This window comes from Equus quagga, chromosome 14, assembly GCF_021613505.1.
Source record: "Equus quagga isolate Etosha38 chromosome 14, UCLA_HA_Equagga_1.0, whole genome shotgun sequence".
Classification (NCBI taxonomy): domain Eukaryota; kingdom Metazoa; phylum Chordata; class Mammalia; order Perissodactyla; family Equidae; genus Equus; species Equus quagga.
In genome coordinates, this window is record NC_060280.1 from 24,851,886 (window position 1) to 24,862,840 (window position 10,955).

The 10,955-nt window shown below is 36.0% G+C and overlaps 1 protein-coding gene across 1 annotated transcript; it reads left to right on the forward strand.

The window, feature by feature from the left end:
* The first annotated feature begins 9,689 nt into the window (after positions 1-9,689).
* LOC124225726 (olfactory receptor 52A5-like) lies at positions 9,690-10,598 on the forward strand. The gene has a single exon (XM_046638359.1). It carries the CDS (start codon positions 9,690-9,692, stop codon positions 10,596-10,598), a length of 909 nt encoding a protein of 302 aa, XP_046494315.1.
* Positions 10,599-10,955: the final 357 nt, after the last annotated feature.

Consider the following 10,955-nt stretch of genomic DNA (forward strand, 5'->3'; position numbering starts at 1 on the left):
ATATTAAAAATAAGTTTAATAAGATAAAAACTTAATTCATTTTGATTCTCTATTACAGCATTAAATGTTCAGAAATTTGTGACATCCATAATGAATGACTGATAAGAAAAATGGCTAATATATGAATTCTGTATGAGAGATTATTGTACATAAAGGATAAAGAATGGAGATGATGTGTGTGATATTCCTGAATGAGAAAACCAAAACAAACAGAATATGAGAATAGATTAATCATGAGTGAGTTGAAAAACCATATTTTAAAGTATAAAGTAAAAAAATAAACAAAAGTACATAAATGAAATGAGAAAAACACCTATATTTGGAAAGCCCAAGTCAAAAAGCAAAAAAATTCCCTATGTGTATCAAGAAAAAAAGAAACACATCCTCTATGCTTCGAAATACATGGTTTCATTTCTCCTATAGAGTAAGAGAGAAGGTAAACCATAAAGACCTTACAAATATATATTATGAAATGTCAAAATAATTTTTAAATGAAGAATGTAGGGTATAATATGACTGTGGGTTGGCAGTCAAGCTACCTAAGCCTATAATTAATTAAAGAGAACAATAACAAAGTATAATAATTGACAACTACTTTTAAACATAGGTCAGTTTGTAAGAGTAGACAGTTCAGTTCAAATACAAACAAGGTAATATCGTCACCTTGCATAAAATAGGTAGTTAGAATTTAATCTTTGATGTACGTGCTTGGAAACAAATAAGTAATAGAGCCACAAGTGCAGTCATATTCTCTTTGTTTTTGGAAAACTAACTCGCATACAGAAAAGTGAAAACAATTATTATAAAGGAAGCAGCCATGAAACTGCCAACTAGCTGAAGAAATGAATCACTATTCATTACCTGCACACCTTCTATGTGCCCCTTTGTCAGCGCAATCTCTCATTCTCTCCAAAGGGAATCTTTGTACTAACATCTGATAATAGAATTACTTCCTTGTTTTTCTATATATGTTTACAACCTAAGCATGCATTCTTAAACCTTATACTTTGGTTGTACTTCTTTTTAAATTTTATGTAAATAGAATAACAAAGTACATATTTTTCTGTCTTGTTTTCATGATTTTCATCCAGGATATTGTTTGTACCTCATTATGCTCATTTTCTTCCTACATAATGCACCATGGTATTCATATGCTATGATTTCTTTACTCATCCTATGTTTACGGACATTGAAAAGGCTCAATTATGAAGAATATATTCGTAGGTATCCCTGTATATGTATCTTGGTGCACTTAGAATGACGGTTTCTGAACCGAAAATTCTAATTGCTAATTTATAGGGTACTGATATCTTCCAGCTTTAGAAGAAAACGTAACACATTTCTGAAATGCTTGGATCAATTAAACTCACTAGCAGAATATAAGAATTTGCATTGCTTAACATCTTTCCTAATACCTGATACAGCCCTTAATAAGTTTAGCTGTGTAGTGCGTATATAATAGTAGCTCTTTGTGATTTAGTTGACATTTTCCTGATAACTAATTAGATTGAATCAAATTTTTATACACTCATGGCACATTTGGATATTGTTTTTCACAAATTAGAGACCTTTTTCCATTTTATACTGGATTGCCTATATTACTTTTTAGTTAATATTTGTGAGAGTTTTATATATTTTAGAAGTAATCCTTATCTATGTTATACACATTGAAAACATTTTCTGCTTCTTTGTAGGATACTCTTGTTGTACTTTTGAAGAACAGATGTCCTTATTTCAATGTAATACAAATTACCAAACATGTAAATAAGAGCTAGTACTTTCCATGCCTATTGAAGAAATCTTTGTCTGTTCTATGTTTATGAATATAGTCACCTCAGACGTTGTATTTCTTTCATATTTGGATGCAGAATTCATTGAGAATTACTTTTTAGTAAATTAGAGCATATTGCATAATTTTTAAACTTTAGTATAAAGGAAGGCACACAATTAATTCTACATATTTTAAATGTACTATCTGACGAATCTTGACATATGCGTATATCCATAAAACCATTACCACCATCAATTCATCACTCTGCAAAGTTTCCCCATGTTAATTTGTAGTACATCCCTCCATCTACTGCAGTCTCCAGGCCACCCTGTATCTACCTGTTGTCACCAAAGATCAGTCTGCATTTTCTAGAATTTATGTAAATGTAATGATACAAAACGTAATACTTTTTTCTGCCTTCTTTCGCTTACAATAATTATTTTGAGATTCCTTCATCAATTGTTCTCTCTTGTTTGTTGCTAAATAGTATTCCATTGTGTAGATATAGTACAATTTATTTACCATTCATTTGTTCACAGATTTGGGTTCTTTCCAATTCGTGGCTGTGACAATTAAAGCTGCTATGAACACACATTTACAAACCTTTGGTTGTACCTGCTCTTTCATTTTTCTTGGGCGAATACCTGGATATAAAACGGCTGGGTCATAGGATAAGTACCTTTTCCTAGTAGAAACTGCAAAACTGTTTTCCAAAAATTGTAACACTTTACATCCTCACCAACATTTTATGAGAATTTCAGAACATGTCAATATTGGACTTTTTAAAAAATGTTCGCTGTTTTGAGGGTTGTGTAGTGTTATGTTTTTGTGGTTTTAATTTGCATCTCCCCCATGACTAATAGTGTTCAGTAATTTTTCTTTTCATTACTGGTACCTTTATATCTTGGTTTGTGAAACATCTGTTCAAATCTTTTGCCCATTTCTTCATTGGATTGCTTATCTTCTTGCTATGTAGTTTTAAATGTGTCCTTATTTCAATAGAAGCTCAATTACCAAACATTTAGATAATGGCTAGTGTTTTCCATGCTGATTGAAGAACTCTTTGACTGTTATGTATTTATGGATAGAATCACTTTATTTTTCTCTCATATTTAGATGTAAAATCTACTTAGAAGTGCTTTTTAGTGACAGGTGCATTAGGGTATACTGCATAATTTTTTAACTTTATTCTAGAAAATGGCAACCAATTAACTGTACAGATTTAAAATGTATTATTTGATGAGTCTTTATATATGCATATATCCATAAAACCATTACCACAGTCAATCCATTACTCTTCAAAGTTTCCTCATGTGCCTTGTAATATGTCCCTCCTACTACCCCAGTCTCCAAGCAAGCATGTATCTAATTGCTATCACTAAAGATCAGTTTGTACTTTCTAGAATTTTATATAAATGCAGTGATACAAGATGTAATTATATTTTTGCTTTTATTTTTTTCGCTTACCATAATGATTTTGAGATTCATTCATCAATAGTTCTTTTCTGCTTGTTGCTAAATAGTATTCCATTGTATGGATTTACTAGAATTTGTTTACCCATTCATTTGTTCAGGATTGGGTTCTTTCCCATTTCTGACTGACAAGTAAAGCTGCTACAAACATAAATTTATGAATCTTTGTGTGGACCCATGCTTTCATTTTTCTTGGGCAAATACATAGGCATAACATGGCTATGTTGTAGATAGGTGTATGCTTGTATTAGAAACTGCCAAAATGTTTTCCAAAAACATTCTACATCCCCACCAACATTTTATGAGAATTTCAAAATTTGCCAGTATTTGATGATTTTTTTTTTTTTAGTTTCTAACTGTTTCAATGTTTGTGAAGCAGTATATTCCTGTGGTTTTAATTTGCATTTACCCCATGACCAAGTCTGTTGAGCAGTTTTTCTTGTGATTATTGATATCTTTATATCTTGGTTTGTGAAACATCTGTTCAAATCTTTTGCCCACTTCTTCATTAGGTTGTTTATCTTCTTACTATTAAATTTTCTTGTATATATATTCTAGATTCGAGTCCTTTTGTTGATATATATGTTGTGAATATTTTCTCCCAGTCTATGGCTTGCCTTTTTGTTTTCTTGATGGTATCTTTCAAAGAACAAAAGTTACTTTTTTACGAAGTGCAATTTTATCAGTTCTTCTTTTCAATTTATGGGATTTTTTTACATCTACCCCCAAGGTCACAAAGATTTTCTCCTACGTTTTTCACCTAGAAGTTTTACAGTACTGTGTTTTCAATTTAGGTCAATGAAACATTTTGGGTATATTTTTTGTGTAATGTAAGTTTGATAGTCATTTTCATTTTTTATGTAAACATACAATTGATGCATCATTATTTGTTGAAGAAATATTACTATACCTATTGTATTGCCTTGGCACATTTGCTGAAAATTCTATGTCTACATATAGGAGGATCAGTACTTAATTACCCAGCTCCGATGGGCCTGTGGTTATGATTCAGTGCTCTCATCACTGTGCTTGGGTTCATTTCCTGGTCAGGGAGCCACACCAACCATTTGTCAGTTATCATACTACAGAGGCTGCAAGTCTCTGTAATGCTGAAATTTATGGTACTGGCATTTCACATACCAGCATGGTAGAGGAAAGATCTGGCCATCCACTTCTGAATAGCAGTGGAGCATTGTCTGATATAGCACCACGAAGGTGAGAGGATGGTACAAAAAAGATTGAGCAGAGTTCTGCTCTGCTGTACACGATGCTGAGAATCAACTCCAGAGCACTACCAACAACAATGCCTAATTACCGTAATGACTGTAGCTCTATGGTAAATCTCCAAATTGGGTTAGGTCAGGCCTCCCACTTTGTCTATTTATTTAAAAAGTATTTTTGTTGGGTCTTTTGAATTTCCACATAAATTTCAAAAGCAGCTGTTCAGTGTCTCCAAAAAGCCTGCTACCATTTTGATTGAGACTGCATTTAGGTTATAGAGCAATTAAGGGAGAACTGTCATGGTAACAACGTTGAGTCTTTTAATCATGGACATAGTGTATCTCTCAATTGAGTCTTCTTTAGTTTTCTCGTCAAAGTTTGTAATTTTCATTTTAGAAAAATTACTCCTAATTATTTTATGTTTTGTTGCTACTATAGATACAAACAGGATAGTTTTACTTCTCTTCTCATCTTTATGTCTTTTATTTATTTTTCTTTCCATATTGCTATGATTTGGACTTCTGTACAGGGGTGAACAGGAGTACTGACAGTGGGCATCCTTGTATTACTCCCAATCTAATGGAGAAATGTTAGTTTTACATTATTAAGTATGATGTTAACCATGGTTTTCTTATGGATACATTTCATCAGTTTAAATAATTTCTCTATTATTCCTAGTTTTCTGATGATTTTTATTTTACTTGGATATTAAATATTTTCCTGTACTTTCTCCAAAATTATTGAAATGTTCACATGATTCTGTAACTTATTTTGCTTACATAGTTAGTTTCATTGATTTACTTTCTTTTTGTCGTCCACCTAATATTTAGTTGACATATATATATGTAGCTATGTAGATCATTCTAGAAGTCAGTTAAGAGCTCCGTTGCCTTATTCTTATTTTATGGATGATGGAAATGAGGCTCAGAAGAGTTAAAGTAAGTACCCAGGAGCACAAAGCCCAAGTTTGAGTCCTGGCTAGGAAGGGTAAGAGTTGTTTCATTACAAAAGCTGGCTCTTCACCACCACATGCTGCTGTCATGACTTCACAGCCTTATGTATCATATATTTTACCTCTTGCCTCTGTTTTCTCTCAGATAACCAGTGGAATGTCTACACCATCTAGTATATGATTCAAAGGGTGAACAGTTCTTGGTATTTATTTGATCCTCTCAGGACCTGAGAGTCTTATGTTCGTAGTTATATCTAAATCTACCTTCCCTCTCCCTAGAGATGGTTTTTCAGAGTCAACGTCCTCCCTACTCTCCTCTCTGTTGAACAAACCCCAACCTGTCTGCTGAAATAGCCTTCATGTGGAGTACAACAACCTAGTCCACCTGGTTTCAGGTAGGCTTTCAGTCAGCACACAGATCTATTTGGCATTTTGGGTGGCTTTTGCTCTCCTTTCCAGGTCAAATTTGTTCCATGCTGCAGACCAGGTACATATAAACTTTTTAAGGCATAAAAAACCCTGGCCCAAAAGTCATGTTCCAGACACACTCACTGAGAGTCTGCTCCACTCACAGGTTTGAGTTCCCCTTCAACTGAGGGCTCCAGCTAATTAGACGCAGAATCCAGGGTAAGAGGTAGTAGCTAGAGGTAACCTGTAGTAGCTAGAGGGTTGAGACACATCAGATGGATATGTGCCTTATCTATGATGCAATGAGCTTTTCTAAGTGAAGGATTTACCTCAAGAGGCTTGAAATGAGAGCTTGAAGGGACTGCCTTGGTTAAAATGGACAAAAATGTCCTGATCTAGGAATCAGACAGATCCGAGTTTCAGCACTGCCTTTCCCTCAACTACCTGCATCCTCCTGTGCGTGTCATTTCCTCTTCTCTAAAATGGGGCTCAAAATATCTACCTCCAAGACCTGTTGTGAGGAACAAGTGAGAAAATGTTCACCAGGTATGTAGCACAAGTCCTAGCCCGAAATGCATCTTAAATATTCAGGGCCAAGTGTGAACTCTCCTGAAATTAAGATCCAGAGAAAAATGATTACAGGATCAAATGCTGAGAGTAGTAGAAATGAATGGAACATCACCTCTGTAGAATTTTTTTTAACTAAAATTAAAATAACAGTATGTCCAACATTCATATGTTACGTTAATTAGATATTGCCTCTTGACAAAAATTATGTCATTGATAACGATATTTTGGGCATTTTTTTCATAAACTGTTAAAAGTGGTAACATAATATTAAGCAAAAGCAAGATATCTAATGTAACTATTAAAAAAAAATGAAAACTATGAAAGAGTAGTGTGCCAAAATATTAACGATACCTGACTTTGGGTAAGATTACGGGTATATTTTCCTCTCTTTCCTGCATTAATTAGTTTTGATAGAATAAAAAGGTAAAAGCAAAAATGGATATGTATTTGAAATTAAGCTATATAGTAGAGATATTTAAGCTTAAATACATTCCTGTGATCAAGAGATTGTTGAAAAATCCTATGATCTCCTTCTCTAGGAAGAACCATCTTTCTTCATCCCCTGTCTTTGTAGATAGGAAATAGAACACTCGTATGTTGCTGATTATCTTCCCTGTTTCTTATCAAGCCTTCCTACTTAAAGAGCTCACTATACAATAAGCCTTACCACTTCCAAACACACTCTTCCCTAAGACCACTGAACTTCACCTGAAAATCCTTTGAATTTCCATAGGATGGCCAAAAGTAAATAAATAAAATAAGAAGAGGTTATTATTTGTTTTGTTCCCAATTTCCTCTCCTGAAAAGGCATGAGATAAAGCTGTCCAGTTTGCTCAGGTTAGAAATGGAATCCTATGGTAGGCACTCCCCACTTACAGTTGCATTTCTCTGTCACCCATGTGAGAACAAGAGGAATCCTAATCTGCCGATACTGTGAGAGACACAATTGCACTGCTAAGAGAAGATGCTTCACCACTGCCATCTTCTGGCTGGATTAGATATACCAGGTTCCCTGGGTATTAAGAGGCTAGTCCTAAGAAATGATTGCTGCTCCTCTGGCCTTAGACCTCTTTCATCACCATAGGGAGTAAAAAATATCTCTCAGGATTTGGAAGAAGCTGATTAAGTTTAATCAGCAGGGAAAATTATGTTAGAGGACACAAATCTTTCACAGCAGGTACCAGCAAAGAGCAACCTTTTCCTGTGCCAGTCACTTCCCACTGCTGTTTCTGGATACTGAGTAAGTTGGTAGTTAGAAATGTGTACTAGGTCAAGTGGACATGAAATCATATACCTTGAATTAGAAACACAAGTACAGTCAATGAATGTAGACTCCAGGAACAAAATTCCATATTATAAAGCAAAGAATATAAATATATTTTTGAGAGTGTCTGACTTTGAAGATCTAGGACTACAATTCAAGAAGAGTCATGATAAATTGGGGATCTGCTTTGGAAGACTGAGAGGTTGACGGCAGTCAGCAGCATGCTGTTGGAGAAGTTGGGGGACCTGCAGATGTTTTACTTGAAGGAGAGGGGATCACGAGAGACTTGAATCTTTGTGCTATTCCATCTGAAGATAAGTAATTCAAAAGGAGGGACAAGAGTTATAGGGAATGTGTTGCCTCAATATAAGGAGGTCTTTCTAAAAGTGAGAGTTGAGCAGCCTTTGGGCATTTAGGAGTGGAAAGGCATCAGCACACATATAGTCAGCTGCCAGGAAGCTATATTAAAGAATCGTGTTTTGGAGGGTGATTTGTAGAATAATATCCAACCATTTCAAATTTAAAAACTTTTAGTAGAAACGGGAGTTGTTCGGGACCAAGGAAGAACTCAGAATAATATTTGGAGGTGGTGACTTGATTAATGGAGAAATGTTTTGGAATGCTTACGACAATAGCACAAAAAACTTATAAGCTTGATTTAGACAATCATCTAGGCAAACTCTCTGCTGTCACTTTAAAAAACAACTATTCATTGATGCACACTCTTGTCAGCCCTAAAACTGGACTATAGTTTGCTGCTGCTATTCGATTACTGGAAAGTGTGAAGTGTTCCCAGCAACAGTCTTTGTGTTGTAATGAAAATTTTGTTTTGGAGCCTTCTCTTTCTGTCTCTGCAGCCTCCCAAGGCACCTCCACCTGAATGTATCTGTGTGTTTGTCCATTATTCTCCATGGAATCTCTTGGATAATTGTTGAAGAGGTCCCCTCCTTCATATTTTTCTTGTGTCAGCTTTTGTGAAAGATAAAAAATTAGAACTTTTTGCTTCCCTTCAGCAGTAAGTAGCCCCAATTTTTATATAAGGATCATGTCCCTGCCAACACTGCCTCCATATGGAGACCTAGGCATCCAAACTCATTCACTTAATCTTACCTCTAACCACTTGAGCATCTTCCTCAGTGCTCTCCTGGTGAAACACCCAAGGTCTCTCTTCTTCTACATTGGGTCATCTTTATCCTCTTAGTTTCATTTACTGTATTTTCAAACTGTCCTTATTATCAACTGAGTGGAAAAGAGACTTCCTGAGGAATGGGTGCTTATCTAACTGAGGAATTTGTATATAAGACATTTTTCCTGAATCAGAATGATAATATACAAAATTATGCAGCTGTACTTGTGTATCTGCATGAAGTCTGGGTCCTGAAGCAACCTCATATTTGAAAATTCCTTGGCGACAAGGAAGTTCAAAGTGAACAGAGGTCATTTTAGTAGTGGAGTCAAAACCATAGAAAGGGGACTTCAACTGATATTTTAACAAAGAAGTATTGGTGCGTTCTCTAGAAATACCCAGCCCTGCTAGTCTAAAGTGAATGGTGGGTAAAGAGGAGAGAGAAAGTGGGGAGGGGAGAAAAGTGGGTACAGTGGATGTTGGTGTTTCTGTGTCTAAAGTATCATTCCAGTGTTTTTGCTTTGTTTTGTTATCTGATTTCCATGAACAGATTAAAAGAAGCAAGAGAAGACGGAGTATGTGAGGAAGGAGAACATGGCTAAGCAGCCTGATGATGCTGACCTCTTCATGGGCACGCTGTCCAATTCCTCAGTTTTCACACTTTGAACATCTGTGAATGCGGGTGGTTGATTTTTCTAAAGTAAATACTGGTGAACTTTTCCATGGATCTCCATATTGGCATTTTCTCATTTATGTAAAATATGATAAGTAAGCTGATGAATTTTATTCTCCTATTTATGTCATTTCATAATTGTGTGACTGAATGAGAATAAGGTATATAAGAGCCTAGAGAATCACAGTCTGGCAAACTTTGCCCTCTTGCTAAAAAGGACCCTGAACTGCCATGTCTATTACAAATGGCACCGTGTTTATGCCCTCCGTGCTGACCTTTATTGGGATCCCCGGCCTGGAAACCGTACAGTGTTGGATTGGGATTCCATTCTGTGCTATGTACGTCATTGCTTTGATAGGAAATTCTCTACTTTTGATCATCATCAAATCTGAACCCAGTCTCCATGAGCCTATGTATATCTTCCTGGCCATGTTGGGAGCCACAGACATCGCCCTTAGCACCAGCATTGTCCCCAAGATGCTTGGAATTTTCTGGTTGCACTTGCCAGAGATCTATTTTGATGCTTGCCTCTTTCAGATGTGGCTCATCCACACGTTTCAGGGTATTGAATCAGGAGTCCTGCTGGCCATGGCTCTGGACCGCTATGTAGCAATCTGTTATCCACTGAGGCATGCTACCATATTCACTCGACAACTAGTCATTCATATTGGAGTTGGGGTGGCATTGCGGCCTGCCGTTCTGGTAATCCCATGTCTATCGCTCATTAAGTGTCGTCTGAAACTTTACCGAACAAGGTTAATATCCCACACTTACTGTGAACACATGGCCCTTGTGAAGCTGGCTACCGAAGATGTTTACATCAATAAATTCTATGGTCTCCTTGGAGCTTTTATTGTTGGTGGCCTTGACTTCATTTTAACCACCCTCTGCTATATACAAATATTTATCACTGTCTTCCACCTGCCCCAGAAAGAGGCACATCTTAAGGCATTTAATACATGTGTTCCCCACATATGTGTCTTCTTCCAATTCTATCTCCTGGCTTTTTTCTCCTTCTTTACTCACAGATCAGGATCTTATATCCCAGCATACATACATATCACCTTGTCCAACCTTTACCTTCTGGTTCCACCTTTCCTCAACCCCTTTGTCTATGGAATGAAGACCAAGCATATCTGAGACAAGCTAGTAAAAGTGTTCTTTCCCAAAGACCAGGCTTGACCTTTGATGAAAATAGTTCCCCCTATGGATTTAACAGCTCATCTATTGCGCATATGTGATCTGAAAATCCAGCCAATGGTTTGGTGTATCATCATACTTGATGAATAAATTAACAAACATATAACTGATTGTGTTAAAAAATTCCACAGCTTAAGTTAGAATTCAGGTCGAAGAAACTGAGGGAAATTGAAGAGCAGATAAGATGCTGAAAGACTAAGCACTTTGCTGTTAGAAGAGTCAGAATACGTGACTCTCCTCATCACCTGAGGCCAGGTCTGGGTGGAATTGACAAATGTAGAGATCTTTCTTCAGATC

What these genes read in the sequence shown, in the direction of transcription:
- LOC124225726 (XM_046638359.1), top strand. Translation starts at nt 9,690, where the DNA reads ATGTCTATTACAAATGGCACCGTGTTTATGCCCTCCGTGCTGACCTTT.